Source organism: Falco punctatus, assembly GCF_963210335.1.
Source record: "Falco punctatus genome assembly, chromosome: 1".
NCBI classification, from domain to species: domain Eukaryota; kingdom Metazoa; phylum Chordata; class Aves; order Falconiformes; family Falconidae; genus Falco; species Falco punctatus.
The window spans coordinates 98,740,229-98,756,480 of record NC_137580.1 but is presented as its reverse complement, the minus strand read 5'-3'; the positions used below and the strand labels follow the sequence as shown (position 1 = coordinate 98,756,480).

General features: G+C 49.2%; 1 protein-coding gene across 7 annotated transcripts in view; it reads right to left on the bottom strand.

The window, feature by feature from the left end:
- Positions 1–16,252, bottom strand: part of TTC28 (tetratricopeptide repeat domain 28) — a 191,592-nt gene that overhangs the window by 17,752 nt on the left and 157,588 nt on the right. For all 7 annotated transcript variants that reach the window (XM_080405593.1, XM_080405594.1, XM_080405595.1 and 4 more), the window contains 2 exons: positions 11,644–11,784; positions 2,913–3,057 (listed from right to left, as the gene is read on the bottom strand). In XM_080405593.1, the coding sequence (XP_080261719.1) occupies positions 2,913–3,057; positions 11,644–11,784 (286 nt within the window). The remainder of the gene's footprint in view (positions 1–2,912; positions 3,058–11,643; positions 11,785–16,252) is intronic.

Below are 16,252 nucleotides of genomic sequence, written 5' to 3'. Positions count from 1 at the left end.
AGGGAAAGAATAATATTCCTTCTTTCACTGCCAGCAGTGAACTACTACTATGAAACGTCTAACAGGAACACAGACTTGTGAAACGAGAGGGATGCAGGAGTAACGTCAGAAAATCTTGAAGCGTGGACATGTCAAACAACCAGACAGTGCAACAGAAAAGAAAGGGATTTTGTGAATTTTGAGGGTATTACTACTTGTGTGAAGCTTTATATAGAGAGCTCAGACAAATGCACCCTGGTCCTAACACACAACTCTTCCCCTCCGTCTTGCTCAGGGTCTGTCTGGAGCAGACTTCCAGACTGCACTGTGATGCACTGACAGCTGACAATTAATTTGAGACACATTGACCCCATCTCACTAGCAATCAAAGAATAACAGGAATTTGCAGTCAGTCTCAAGCTTTAGTTCTCAGGCAGCAGCAAAGATGAATGAACATCGCTAAAGAAACAGAAAAATCAGTCTGGCGTTCTCCTCCAAAGGGAGTCTGGGGCGAGTCAGAAGTACCAGAAAACAGGTCAGCTATGAGGGAGAACGTCAAACAGTAGAAGGTTGAAGAGAGACAGCAAGATGCTTTTAAAGGCTTCTTGCCATTTGAAGTGGGAACAAAACTGCTGAACGATAAGAAAATTTTCATTTAAAAGGAGTTAAAAATAGTTGCCGACCTCTTGCTGTTTCTCGTGTCCTCCTTACAGCTCTGGAGCTCACCCTGCCCCACAGACTGCAGAGATGCCAGGCAGCTGCTGACACACAGCAGGCTGGGGAGCCGTCCTGCCCGCCACCTCCGCTCCAGCCTGACATGCTGCCTACCAGCCCAGCAGCCTCGAGGGAGGCGTCCCTGGCATTGCTGCCTGGGGTGAACCAGGCGGCTGCACTTACCTGCCTCCCTTTCAGCCCTGCCTCCTTCTGCAGAGCCCAAGCTGACAAGCAGCAGCTTCCCACCAGGGCAGTTGTTGCTTTCCAGAAATGCTTTTGGAGTTTTTTTGGTTGTTTTGTTTGTTTTATTAATATATAATCCATTTTACTTACTGCTTCAGGAGCTTTAGCTGTCAGCAACACAATCAGAGAGCATCTAAGCCATAGTGACATGTGCCTAGCAGAATTTTTAGTTTGTATGTAAAACCCCTAGAGTTTTATTTTTTTTTCCTCATGAGGTCTCTGTGTGCATTGCAGAAACAGAAATAAAACTATAAGGATAATTTGTGTTTCATTATGTCTCCAAGAACTAATTTTATGGTGCATTCTACAAAAAAAACCCTCTTCAACAAGAAAAAGGAGACAAGCATGAACTTGCCGAGCATACAACACGTGCTCTACTTCACAGCAACAATACCGGCTACACTGGTGATTTGTCACGAAGGTGAGAAAGGCGCTGGTCCACCCCTTGTGGGGCACGTGGCTGTGCAGGGTTAGGCTGGCTGACAGCTGCTGGCTTGGATGGGTCCCTCGCAGCTCGTGTAGCTGTAATTGGGAGTCTCCTTATCTTGGGATTGCCAAACCACACACAAACCTGAACTGCAACTTCTTAGAAAGCAGCTAGTAAGGACCCTGTAACAGCTAATTCTGCACTCTCTGAAAGCCCTGCCAAGCCCCACCGTACCCTGCTGGAGACAACTTCGGGCCCCCAACACCCAAACTGACCAAGCGGTGCCCAGCCACAGTGTGTCCTCACCAGGAAGGAGAAGCAGCCTCCTGGGGTTCCCCACGAGGATTTTCTCCCAGCCTGTCTTACCTATTCACACTAGGGGCAGGCAGGCATCTAAGTCCCAGGTGAAGCTTTCTCAAGAATGTTGCAGAAGCTGGAACAGAAAAGCCTTAAGCAGGGCTGATCTCGCCCTGCCGAGAGGACGGACGTGCCGCCTCTGTAGCAGAAGGCCCCGCTCCAAGATGCATGGCGTGACCGCGGGATGGCAGGCTGACAGAGCTAACAAAAGCTCAGGCTCACACAGGTTATGCCTCCACAGCGGAGGTGACTTCTGCAGACAAGATTAAAGTGTCCAAACAGCCTTTAAAGTAACCCAGGGTAGAGCTGGTTTTCCCTCTCACATGACAGAAACATGACATTTTGATTTGTTCCTTCAGCTGGATACAAACTGAGAAAAAGACTAATTCTTGACTCAGCAACTTTACCTCCTCAAGCTAGGGATATGGTGCGACAGAGACAGGACTTGTTAATCTATCCTGCCACTGCTCCGTGAGACTGGAACCTGCCCCTGGCCTCCTGCATGGCCTGGCAGAACGCCGTGCCACGCAGCTCCCCTTGGCTTCTGCATTCGCCCCATGACCCACCGACACGGGACCCTGCTGGCAGGTGCACCCCGCTGCAGCACCGCTGGGTCCCGAATGGCCCGAGTGCCAGGACAGTGGCAGCGAACCAAGCAGGCTGCCGAGCGCCTGACCAGCCCCAGCAGCAGCTCCCACCCACTGCTGCTGGCACCCACAGGAAACATCCACCTCCGTGCAAAAGCACCAAGCCCTGGGATGAAGAGCGAGCAAGGTCCGGCTTGCCTGGCTGTGGCTGGCTGCCAGCGTGGCACTGCAGGGCAGTGGGAGGCGCAGGGTGGGCCAGCAGTGCTGCCAGGCTCCCAGTACTGCTTCTTCTGTCCCCTGACCCAGACAAGAGCTCTGTCCATAGACCGAGCTGCTGAGTTTGCCAATTAGTATCAGTGAACTAAGAATATGCTTCCTGCTTAGGTTCATCAAAAGCGTCACTACTGTGGCAGCTCACTGGAAGTGGTATCAACCACAGCATCCCTTGTGTCCACTTCCCAACACACCCAGCCTCACCATCTGGAAAGACCAAGTGAAAACCACCATGCTTCAGACACAGTCCCCAAGCTGCCTGTTCTTGCTTTCCCACACTGACAGAGGATTTTGTAAGTGAATCTCTGCATTTGTCCACGCCAAAGGCTTACTCCTTCCATAGGTCCTATCAGCAAGTCGTAGAGCGCACGGAGTGGTGGTTTGGTGAAGGATGTCTGCCTCCTTGGAAGAGATGATGTTCCATCCTTAACAGGAGACATGGTACTGCTGAACAGACTGGTCATGCTCTGACAGCTCCTGTGGGCAAAAGGCAAGTGAGAGGTTACTTGCAGAAACCTGAGGTCAACTACAGGTTGCCCTGACTTTGTAACACTGACCAACAGGCCAGTTCCTGTCCATCCAGAGGACTCTCTTCTGTAACAGGCTTAACGGCAGGGCTTTATTCTCCCATTCAGCTTCACACCACAATGAACAATAACACTAATGGCAGGCTGAACCAGCTGCAAACAGCACACTAATTGCTACGGAGCGCCTGAAGTGCTGTTCACAGTTGTTACTCGTACGTATCTATAGCAGGCAAACAGAGACGCATTAAGTATTGACTATAATCACAGGAAGACGTGTACTGGGGTTTTACACCAACTAATCTAGCATAGTACCAAAAGAAACTATGATAACAGGCAAACAAGAAGACATGAAAGTTACACTTGTGCTTGCTGCCACTCCTCTGAACGGCTCCATGAAGTCAGATGCGAGAGCTGACCTGGAGCCCCTTTCTGATAACCCCCCCAGACAGAGCTCTGCACGTGCTCTTCTGGCATCACCAGCCCCAAACACCGTCATGCTGAGGAGACCGAGATGGCATGGCTACAAAAAGTTACTGCCCTGCTGAGGAAATGATGTTGCCCCATTCCAGTCTCACTAATCCAGCAGCTGCGCTCCCCAGAAACATTATCCTTGGCTTGGTGCCATGAACAACCATTTTATGTGAAAAGGATAACTTTCCAGAAAGTTTTAACAGGTGGGCCTTGAAGAAAAGGCAGGGAGGGAAACAAGACATTGAACAGTAACGGTAGTGCAAGGTCTGAAGTGTAACCAGAGTAACCACTGGGGCTGTCCAGTAACAAAACAATCTCAAACATAAAAGGCCACCCATAAGGCAACACATGCCGCGTTGTCCTCAAGGTGCCAAATGCATTGGATGGAGGGTTCCATGAAATCCCAGTCCAGATCATGCTCTGATGGTGCCGGGCAGAGAAAGCCGCCCTCCATTCCTGGTCTCTGTGAAGCACAGCGCTGTTTTGCCTCTCAGACACCTTCCAATGCTATATGCCTTTGCCAATTTACACAACAGGAAAGCAGCTAGAGTTTCCTGATTCATGACCAAACTCATGCGCTTTATCAGGACGTTAGTCTGCAATGTCCATTTTTTAAGAATGCTTACTCTGACGAAACGCCTGTCTCTGTTCTTCACTTTTACCTCTTGCCTGAATCTATTTTGGGCTATCAACGGAGAAAAGAAAAGCAGAAAGCGTCTGCACATCCAGAAAACCAAAAAGAAAACTCAGCATCCAACAGACACATTAATCAATGAGACGTATTAACAGTTGATTGTGTATTTACTATAGGCATATATATTCATATGTATATGCATACATATATGCCTATAGCAGACACATACACACACACACACAGGCACAGTGTCTCTTTGCACTACCAGATTAAGCCAACATGCAGGAAAAGACAAGGAGAGCAGAAGTATTGCACTCCAGTGCACTCCCTTACCACTGACAAACCATGGGCCTGAGACACCCCTGACCTTTCCTGACACAGATCAGACAGAGATTAAAAAAATTTCTCTCTTCCCTCACTTGCTGCAATGTCACCAGAACCAGCCCACATCATGTCTAAAACCTGTTCTCTAAAGAAAAAAACAATGCTATCCCCCATGCTCCCCACTAACAATGAATTTCATCTTGTGAGCCAACAGGAGTCATTTAAGAATGTGGACCGAAGCTCAGTGTCCATCTGCCCCGCTCCCTGACACAGAGATTCTGGTGAAAGCGTGAGTGTGCTGCTGCAAACTTGACTGGGTGACTGCTGCAACACCAAGTTCACCGCAGGACCAGCATGGGCTCAGCGCTGTCTGCTCCCCCCCGGACCCCTCTGCCTAGCTTCACTGCAGCAGCTGATGAGCCAAGCACACTCTGCAGTGCTCAGCTGCTTCTGTACTTTACGTAGCACAGATTTTAAAATCAGATCGGGAAATCAAACCTGTGCTTTCCCAATCTCACAGGTTTCTAGTGCCCTGAACCCTGTGCTCAAAGCCCACCCCTCTTGTATCTCCTGCCTGATAAGCCAGCCTGGAAGGGCAGGGATACCCACCCCACTGCTCACCCAGGATCCAGCGAGCGCGCAGAGCTTTAGCCCCAGCACAACAGCCCTGACCTTCCCAAGCAGCAGCTACTTGCCAGCAGGCGGCACTCGCCAGCCTCCCCTGCTGTATTAAGTTAATTTATTGCAGGGAACAGGGGCTTGATTACTCTAATCAGCAGAGCCTCCTTCATCTTAGTTTCACAGCCAAGCAGCTCTAGATTTATTCCTTCGCCACTTGGATTGCTTTTTATTAGAACAAAACCAAGGGAGTAACATAAATCTTTCGCATCTCTTGCCTGTGTGTTTGCGTACACAAAGAAGAGTAAGAAAATCCATACGGGGAGGATGGACAAAGATCTTCTGCAGCAGGCAGAGCAGACCTGGAGCCCTGGCCAGCCCGCTCCCTTCCAAAGCAGAGCAGCCCAAGGGCTCTCCAGGTGGCCTGTCAGGCACCTGAGTCCAGGTGATTTCAGTGTGACAACAGACTTCTGGCCAAACGCCCCTTCTACAAGGCACCAGTGCTGGCTTCTGGGATGCTGCACTGATCATTTTTACCTTGCTCTTGCAATGTAGAGGGGTCCCCTGATTTCTGGAAGAGTGAAATCTCTCCCCTGGAAGCCCCTGCACAGACTCCGCAGTGCTCTTTATTTATAACCCTTTGTGTAAGGCAGCCCGACCTGCGGCAAGCAGAGGAAACAGCATGAACTGGGGCTGGGGCTGCCTGCATGGAGCAGCGTGAACTCTGCTTCCGCCCTTTGTCTTGGAGATGCAGGAACAAAGCAATGGTCCCATGGCAATCTCGGAAAAAGGGGGAAAAAGCCCGTGTCATGCAAGCGTTGAGCTCAGCCTGGTCTGGCCAGCCACAAGCCCCACAGGGCCTGGCTCGGCTTGCTGAGGGTGAACATGGCCAGGCGCGGGCAGGAAGGGATTCCTACCAGAACCAGCACAGAGCTGCTCTTGCCTTGGCACTCATGGGGACACACCAGGCACTATGGACAACCGAAATACTACCCATGACCAAGCACGGCTGTTTGGGAGGGCTGCGAGTCAGACTTACTGCCGCAGTGATCTGGCAGCCTCAAGACAGTGGATGTCCATCAGGCCTCTCATTCTGCAAGCCTTCCTCAAAAAGACTCTTCCTAGAGATGCAGCCCCAAATCCACATTCGGGGCCTTGACACGCTCCCAACAGCAAGCTGTGGGAAGCTCCAGAAAACATTCAGATATGGGCTCCCTGTGGATGCTTTCAAGGATCCACAATTATCTCCAGAACCCACCAGTGGTTGCACAAAACCCACAGACCACCCAGCACTCTCTGCTTGTGTGGTCTGTACTGGGGCAGCTACAGCACTGCACCCCGCGTGACAGAGAACCAGAGAGATAGGGGACTCCAGCCGCTGTTCCCATCTGCCTTCCGAAGAACTCACTGTGTCCCGGACCAGCCAGCACCCCCGGTGCACCCCCACCCCTCTGCTCCACAGGGTCAACAGCACGGTTCTCCAGGGCAAGCTGTCCGGCTCCTGAGGACATTAATGGGCTTTTAATGAGCAGCCCGAAGCTGGGGCCCCCACCAGCATGCCCTGCCCATGGGCCCAGGAGCTCCACGGGAGCTAGGGCCCAGTCTCTGCTTCAGCTACGCTGCAGGTGTGCCTGTCCCCAGGTGCACCAGAGCCCTGCCCGCGCCTGCCCATGAACCCTGCCCATCCCCAGCCCAACCCACCGACTAACACCCCCCGCGCTGCCCACTCCGATGGACCCACGCAGCCGTCAGCGGGCTGAGCCTGACCCCACGACTGCCACCAGACCTGATCCTGCATGCCTGGCTTGACCTCAGACCCACCTCAGCACCACGCACCCCCCCTGACCATGTGGAGTCCTGGCTGGCTCCGGCTGCCAGCCCCAGGTCTGCCCTGCTGGCTTCACTGGGCACTGTGGGACGGGGTCCTGCGGCGTGGCCCCTGCCCCGCAGGCGCTGCTGCTGCTGCGCCATAAGCACAGCCAACAGGGCCAAAATCAACACAAAGGCAGGGTCCCACACCAAAAGGAGAGGGGAGATATGCTCAGACATCGCATGATGGTCACCAGGATGAAACCACGAGCAAAAAAAATAATGAAATATCTTGGCAATAGTCACATTGTTACTGCTGCTGATGCTCCATGTGAATTGTAGCCACCTTGTGCTAGATTCCTCTGGCTGGATTTATAGAGACTTTACTCTTACTGGGGCACTGAGCTTGTTCTAGAAATGTCCAACAATGCTTGTAGGACTGGTCATGGACCCTGTGCATGCCAACTGTGCTGGCAAAAAACAAGCTCTTTACAGCCGTAAGGGGGGCTGGGCAATGGCCCTGGCAGAAGTGAATTCTCATCTCAAGTTATACTGCTCCTTACTTCCCAATTTGCCTTTTACAAAATTCTCACCATGCTGCCTTGCAGAAATTGCCCTCAAGGAGGTGTATTTTACCCTTTGAGCAATGTCAGAGCTGATTCTCATACCTTTGGCAGGTACATGGAAGGAGGACAAACTGTGTCCCCACGATAGTGGAGAGGCCAAAGAAAAGGAGGGGGACTCTGTTCAGGTACAGGCAGGGATCAAGTCCTTTTCTGGAGCAGAAGACAACTAGCAGGGAGGAAATGAGATTTTAATCTGGAAACCCAGTGAAAGTCTAAGAGTCCCAAGGAGCACAGAAAACAGAAGCTGTATAAGGAATGAGCAACTGGGACTACCTTGGGGGCTGTACCAGTGCCACCCACAGCTTAGACAGCTATTGCCCAGTACTGAGATCACTGCAGCATCCCCTCAGTGCTCCTTTCTCCTCCAAATGCCCATTTCTTCTCAGAAGTTCCCTAAGTTAATTGCCAAACCCCCACATTCTTGCTCTTCTAAGCAGAACTGCTGAAAAAAATCACATTATTCTCTGCTTAAATGCCAGGTTACCTGATGACAGCAGCCAGAGGGCACCCATCCCAAACCAAGGGCTCCCTTTCCGTCATCCGCTTGTTGCCAGACATGGAGACTGGATGGCTCCAAACAGCCCCAGCATCTTCAGGGCCTCATTTTCTAACATGGGACCTTAACAGCATGTGCCACTCCTCTGCGTGAGGGAAGCTGCACTGGCCCCCAGCCATGAAAACTCCCTTGAGGATCTCCAACATTCAAGCACAAGATGTAAACATGCACTCAGGCCCAACATGAGGAATGCAGGGCTGCCTTGGCAGTAGGGGAGACCAGCTCTTATCCTTAGCTCCAAGCAGGCCCTACTTCTCTTTATCCCCTGCAGTGCAGAAGCCAAAGCAGACACGCCATACCTTCAGTCACTGCTTGTGAGCTACAGTTCTACCGTCCTTTGAAGCACTACAGCAGCACCAATCCACTCAACGCTGACCGACGGCTGCATGACCTCACTCCAGCACTGGCTGGCAGAAAAGCCGTTGCAAAGGAGGTGAGCTGGGGTCTAGAGCTGCAAGATCGCTTGTGCTCTAGCTGAACATTCGATTACGTTGCTTAACCAAAGTCTAAGAGCTCACAGCTCCCAGTTAGAGCTCCAGGCCAGTGCACAGAAATGCTGCCTGCTCCCACTTTATTTATTCATCTGCTCTCCTCTGTGGAGATTTTCATCTGCTTCCTTCCTGAAGCTTCAGGGCTCTTGCAAGGTTGTCCCCTTGTTGTCCCAAGCTCAGTGTGCTACGTGCCGTGAGCCACACCACTCTCTACACAGCTTAATTATAAAGAACCACACAGTATAGCAAGAGACCAGCTATACTCTGTAGCCTCCAGTTTGACCACCTATGGGACTGGAGCAGATGTTAAGTACAGGATGCATTCAAAGGCTTGGGCAGGACCACAGCATCTATCCTGAATTCAGGGCTCAGCAAACATGGTGCAAAACAGCTGTGGCAGTGTTAGCAAAGCCACCAGAGCCCCCTGGTATGTCCCATCTGCAGGCAAAGGTGGGCAAGCAGGCCAGACAGCAGTGTCTTCTCATTCTCTTCATCTCAGTGCTCATGGTGAGAACATCAAAGACACAGCTACTTCTAGTGCTCCTCCTGATGCTCTTGTGAGGGTGCTTTAATGAAGTGCCCAAGTTGCCCCACCCCTGAGCTTCTCCTAAAAGCTGCAAACCAGTTACCTGACAAGGCACCTGAGATAAGCTCCTGGATGTGAGTTCAAGGTAATGCACTTGGCTCCTATGGAGCAGAAAGGCATAGATGCTGTATGGTTGGCCTCTGCAGTGCTCCTGAGGATTAGCATTCCCTGGAGCAGAACTGGATCACATTTTTCTCCTGTCATCAGAGGGCCATTCTCCTGTCCTTCTAAGCCTGACTGAAGCAGCAAAACATCTCAGCAATTCTGGGGATCTGCCTGTTTGATCCAAAACTAGCAAGTACTCACAGCTCATCATCAATGCAGCAGCTTGAACAGATACACACGTTGATTCTGGAAAGAAAAAACAGGCCAGTTGTTCGTGCCAACAGGCAGCTCCCAGTTTCATGGGGATGCTATTACAGCTCACAAGCTCCATGTGATGGCTCACAGCACTGCAGGCTGATGGCATTTTCTTTTCCGGCTGAGAAGGGCCTGGGGTATCCTGTACTCACAATCCATGCTGGAGCACAGATCTAGCCAGAAACCCCTGGTTACATCATGCAGCCCCTCATCACTGGGGCAGTGGTAGCACTGGAAAAATCCTGTCTTAAAATTTCATTTTGATTGCTTGCCCTATGTCCTGGTTTCAGCTGGGATAGAGTTAATTTTCTTCTTAGTGGCTAGTGCAGTGCTGTGTTTTGGCTCTGGTGTGAGAACAATGTTGATAGCACACTGATGGGTTTGGTTGTTGCTGGGTGATGTTCATAGTAAGTCAAGGGCTTTTCAGTTTCTCAGGCCCTGCCAGCGAGAGGGCTGGAGGGGCATGGAATATTGGGAGGGGACACATCCAGGACAGCTGACCCAAACTAGGGAGGGGACACATCCAGGACAGCTGACCCAAACTAGCCAAAGAGGTATTCCATACCATACGTCATGCTCAGTATATAAACCTGGGGGGTTGGCCAGGGCCTGCTGAACGTTGCTTGGGGACTGGCTGGGCATCGGTCAGCAGGTGGTGAGCAGCTGTATCGTACATCACTTGTTTTCTTTCTTCCTTTCCCTTTGGATTTTATTCTCCTCCTCTGCCCCCTTTTTCATGATAACTGTTATTGTCATTACTATTATTGTTGTTGTTCTTTCATTTTTATTCTATTTCAAAATTGCTCGTATCTCAACCTTCCAGTTTTACCTCCCTTTCTGATTCTCCTCCCCATCCCTCTGGGTGATGGGAAAGTGAGCAAGCGGCTGTGTGGTGTTTAATTACCAGCCAGGGTTAAACCACGACACCCTACTCAGCACAGTAGCGTGAAAGACTGAGACCTGAGCAAGTTCTAAGAGGCAGAAAATGACTGGAGACTGTGTGGCTAGTGCATAGCCCTGTAACTCTGGAAATGCAGCATATTCCCAGCTAATTAGTACAGCAGTTAAAATCAACAGAAACAAGTATTTCTGCAAGTGTGTAGCAAAGAGCTCCAAGCTCCACACCTCACAGACAGCAGGGACAAAAGAGAGTTCTCCTGCAGTTGTTCAGAGCGCCAAAAGCAGTGCTTGGCCGGGTGAAGAACAAATCGGAAATGGCTGCCCCTCAGGACGGAGCTATCAGTTAATAATTGATGCCAAGTCCTTGCTGGCTATCACCCTAAGATATCAAATTCACCCAGACGCGCAATGAAGATACCACCCCCTACATCTTCCAAACCAAGCTACTGAGCTCTTAAGTGAAATGCATAGTCCTGCCTAGGTCTCTGCCTGTGCCTGGGGTCCCCCCTCCCACAAGAGGCACAGTGATGCTTTCAGTCCCTGTCCTGCCTCATTCTGACTGAAAATTCCTATTTCTAAGGAAGGAAGCAATAAGGACCCCGTGGCCTTCCAGGGCCTGGCAGGGCTGTTTTGTCCCTCACATTCAACACTTGCGTATGTAGAACAAAACCAACCCCCACCAGGTCACCTATCCGTGGAAGACCACCAGGCCCCCAAGGCTCCTGGGCTGGATGCACATGCAACACACAAGGCAGTAATGGATTCCCAATCCCATCAGAAGCAAGATGCAGAGCTCTCCTGAGGGAGGGAGGAATTCTCACTCAACATGAACACAAAAGAAAAGGACAGAAGGGAAATGCCTACGGGCCCCTCTGCTCAGCAGGCGAAGTGCTGCGCAGTACTAACACACAGACCTTATTGCCAAAAGGCATTAATGTTAATGCTTAATGTCCCCCGTACATCCATGCTGCGAGGAATGGATGCTTACTGCACCTGTAAAGGACAGTATCGGTTTGCTGCTCTGTGTCCCCTCAACCTGGGGCAACAAAGAGACCACGAGCAACGGCATCGGCCACACAATCCTGCCATTTAGAGAGAAACCCACCACCAAGATGCTTCACGCTGCTCGCTGATGCCCACAGTGCAGCGCTGTAGTCTCACCTGTTCAAGAGGTTGTTTCTGCTGACCATCCTCAGGAAGCCCGTCGGATCAGTCATTGAGTTCAGCTTGTTATTCATCTCCTCAAACTGCTGATCCATGATATCCCCAGCTTCGCTCTCAGTCTCGCTACTGGCACAGGCTCTGCAGGGGGAACAGCAGGGTGAAGGAGTCATTGACGCAAGACAGAGCAACAGCTTTGTGACAAATGCTCAGCCAGTTTGAGAGAAAAATGTCTTTCAGACACAACCTCAACCAAATGCTGAAGTCCTGTTTTCCCTGGATTGCATCACCTCCTCCTGTTAGGCATACAAGAGAGTAACAACCCCATTCCCCTCCTCTTCTCCTGGGCATTCTTCAAGGTTTAAAGAGCGACACATGCTAATGGAAATACAGGACCCCAATTCCCATGCTCTGCAGGCATGGACTTTAGAAGCTGCAGCACAACAGAAAAGCTGAGGTCTGCAGGAAAAACCAACTCGGCCCTTGATTTGCCTAAGAACATGTGTTAGTGCATCCTTTTCAGATTTCCGCAATAACAGCTCCAAGCTCTGTATGTTTCCTTCACTGGCAAAGCACAACATAAAAAAGGGAGCTGTGCTGCTGCTCCTGTTATACAAACAGGGAACACACAGGGAGAGAAATTACCAATGCCACTAGGACAGCAGCAATAGAGACACAGAGAGCTCCAAATCTCTGAATTTTCCATATCCTGACATTAATATCTAAATTATCGTCTCAGTGTAGATTTTCTGTCAAAATACTGTATTTTATCTTCTTTCTAAAAGCAGAAGGGAAACACAAATATTGTATGTGCATTTTTAACAACTCCTCCCTTTAATAAATAATTTGCATAATAGATGGTGCATCACAAACCTTGGAATTTGGACACTTAAGCTAAAACTGCTATGCTACCTGCTGAAGCTGCCTTGCACCTCATTTCTGTTTCCTTTTGGGCTCCTGACAACTTGCAGTCTTTCCTCAAGGGCACATTTTCCAACAAAGAGGACATGAATTAAATTAATGCACAACACGCACTTGTGCTGGCAACTAGGGCCATCCCTATGTTGCTGTATGCACCACAGGATATCTTGTAAGCATACTTCCAGGTCAATATAATTTAACAACCTGAAGGAATAAGTCCTGACAAAAGCCAATCACTTCATGAACACTGAAATGGGGCTAGCTGAGCAACAGCCATGGCAGGGGGAGGGAAAAAAGGCAAAGAAAAGGTTGTCAGCAGCTGCCTCCTGCCTGTTTTTCCTCCAGCTGCAGGCATGCTCGGTTTTGAGTCCTGGCACAGTTTTGAGTAACAATGACAATGAGTATTCAGAGCTCCTTAAAGAGGCAAAAATCTTGAGTTCATGAACCCAAGAGAGCAAGCCACACGCTCTCCCTGAAGAGCAAGGACTCTGTCCCAACACAAGTTCAAGCAGACTTTGAAGTCCCTCCCACTGCTTTTTGCAAGTATGCGTTATTTGTCAGCTTAATTAGACCAGCTGAATGGAACCATTTCTAGCTGAAAGCAAAGGCTGCAGTGTGGAACTGAGCACCACCACAGCAAAAATCTGATGACACATCCCGTGACAGCATCTCTTCCTCTCCAGGAGCAGAAAATGGGAAGATGTGCCACTCTGGAGACGCAACAGTACCTACATGCATGCTCACAGCATTATGGCAGGCAATGACACTTTAACTTGAACACAAAAGCACACAACTACAGCACAGTTAAGCAAACGAACTGAGAACTCAGAGGTAAACAGAAGTTTTCATATGTGTGCTGTACATATTTAAATCCCTCTGTTCTTTGTTGGTAGGCAGAGAACAGGTTCCAGGGACTGCAGATGACATCTTCTCCTGGGGGTCTGGCGTGCTGGAGCACGGTGGCAGTCTGCGATGCTGTAGGAAAGCACTTGATCCATGTGGGGAAGGAGTTTCAAAGTACAAAATGACGTTCACCCACATGGAACAGACAAGATTTGTTTGTTTAATTCCCTGCGTATAATTTTGAAGTGGGGAAAGAGCTTCTGCCTGTGATCATACCACACCAGCCCAATGATCTCAGAGACAAGCATTAAGCCCAGAATCCTTAACCAAAAACATACCACTACCATCACCCCGAAGAGAGGAGGAAGCTGACATCACAGTAAACTAAAAACTCATCCCAGAACCTAAAGACCAAAGGATTCCCTTTGCCAGTAGGAGAACCTGTGGTGACAAATGATTAATGGAACTGAAAACAGTATCTGCAAATCTGTTACACAAGGTGTAACTGCAGGTTGCAGTTGTGTATACACGTATCTACAGGGTAAGATTCAACCATCAACATGTGGAGATGTAATCTGAACCACACCACCCTGGTGCTTTAAGAGAAGGGTAGATGGAACCAATTCAGTCTGGGTTTTTCCCCTCTCGTCCTTCCCGTCAGTATTCACACCTTGGAGGGAGCGACTCAGTTCTCCCAGAAAGAACAGAACGCTCATGGGCCACGTGCACATACAAGACAGAACGGGATGAAGCGCCAACATCCGGAACACATTTGCAAAACCCAGGCAACATGAAGGCTGGAGGGAGTAACTTTTGACATTTCCTTTAATGGGAATCATGCAACTCGTTTTCAAGCAGAACCCGAAACAAATAGTTCAGAAGGTGTGACTGAAGCTAACAGAAGCAGAAGTCTCAGAACAGATTTTATGTAAGAACCCAAAACCCCTAGACACCACCAAGGATAAGCCATTTCATAAATGCACCATTTATAAATTAAATTAGCAATAATTTCATAATAATATTTGGATAGCAGCGCTTATGTGCTTGTAGCTTCTCAGGGCTTTAATATGAAGGAAGCTACTCCTCTGTGCATGTCTGTTCCCTTATGTTTCGAGTACTCAGCTGGCTGAGAGCCCCTTTGCTCTTTCTCAGAGTACTTAAAAATCCCAGACTAACAAGCAGTTTGTTACTGCTCACAGTGAAATGAATAATGTGACTGGCTGTAAAAAATGTTTCCCTTCAGAAAGTCACTACTACCATCATAAAAGGTTGTGCGCCTTTTCAGAAAGTACCTACCCAAAACGCACCCAAGTGAGATACAACTGTGAATCCAAACCAGGCAGATGTGGGGATTGCTGGAGATGAGTCGGCTGTCACTCCTTTTGGTTTCCAACTGTCTCAGTGTTATGAGCTAAGCACATACCCATCTCAGCAGCACACGCTGTTTATAGCACGCAGCGAACACAATCCTGCCAGTGCCCTTGTGAGATCAGTGGGTAACTTCACAAAATGGCAAGCTCAGACTGAGCTCAGGACAAAGAACGGGTCCTCATGTTAAGTTCACCCTGACTGCAGGCTCGCTGTGCCAGATCCATCATTTCGGCTACCGAGAGCAGCAACTCACCTGTTCATGCTCAAAACCCATCACAGATACTGCCAGTATTTCAGTAACACTTACAAGGCCAGCATTAGCGAGGCTGCATCCCTGAACCCCTCCTCTCCCCGGATGCCTAAAGCTTGTCCTCCGTAACGGCAACACAAAATGCTCAGTGATGCTCCAAAGGAACTTCCAGATTCCAATGTCATGCTCAGATAAACAGGATCAAACACCATGTTCACCAGAAGTTTTCTGAATAGTAGTATGGATTTTTTCCAAATCGCTTTGTATCTTGTGCTTATGGATAATCGGTGTTGTAGTTACAAAACTGTTTATAGATAGCAGTAGAAGAACCAGAAGGGAAAAGAAAATCACTGTGCAGCTACTTCAAGGGAATGAAAACCCTCAGTAGAGGTACTAAACATCAGACCCCACGCCTTTATCGATCTTCTAGGTGCAAAACCACATGGATTACTCTGACATCGCTTCCCTCCTTGGAGAGCAGGGCTGTGAAGCAGAGAAATTTTCTTCTAGATACACACTGTCCATCTCAATATCTTTCGCCTCTTTCTTACTAAGTTTCCTCTCACCTGGGAGACCAGTGCGTGGCTCATTTTAGGTTTTTCTGGTCTGGGGAGAGGTTTACTTTCCTTCTTTGCAACCTGGCCAGGTCAAATATGGCCACAAATCTGCTTTTATTTGGCTGCTCACACCTCTTAAGAAAACACTATGGGTTATAGAGTGCAAGATTCTAGTGCTCTGAAGCGGCGTCTTAGAGATTTTGGTCTGTCTTCAGTTTGTCTGCATGAAAACTCTGGGACTGTACAACTTGTTTAGCTCTTAGAAGATCAAGTTAATTTCAATAATAACAGCAGTGTGTCTAAAACAATCTCCAGGGATTGCAGAAACCCCCAAGTTAATTCATGTAGCAGGTGACTGGCAGTTTTGGGGGCAGATTTCCACTAAAAGAAGGGGAAAAAGCACCTTGTGTTCTTTAGGGGACTGACACAACAGCCATCGTGTTAAAGCGAAACACCAACAAATCTAACCGCCCCAAAACACAGCAAAAATTCCTGAGATCCCCTCTCAAGCTGGCAGTGTTACGGACAGGCTTGTCTCTGGTAGCGCAGGTGACAAACTTCTTTATCCACGTTGGCTACAACACCAGTAACAGCTCTCGGGCCTGAAGGCATTATGTAAATATAGACAATTATTGGGAAATGAATTCCATTCACAGATTGCATATAA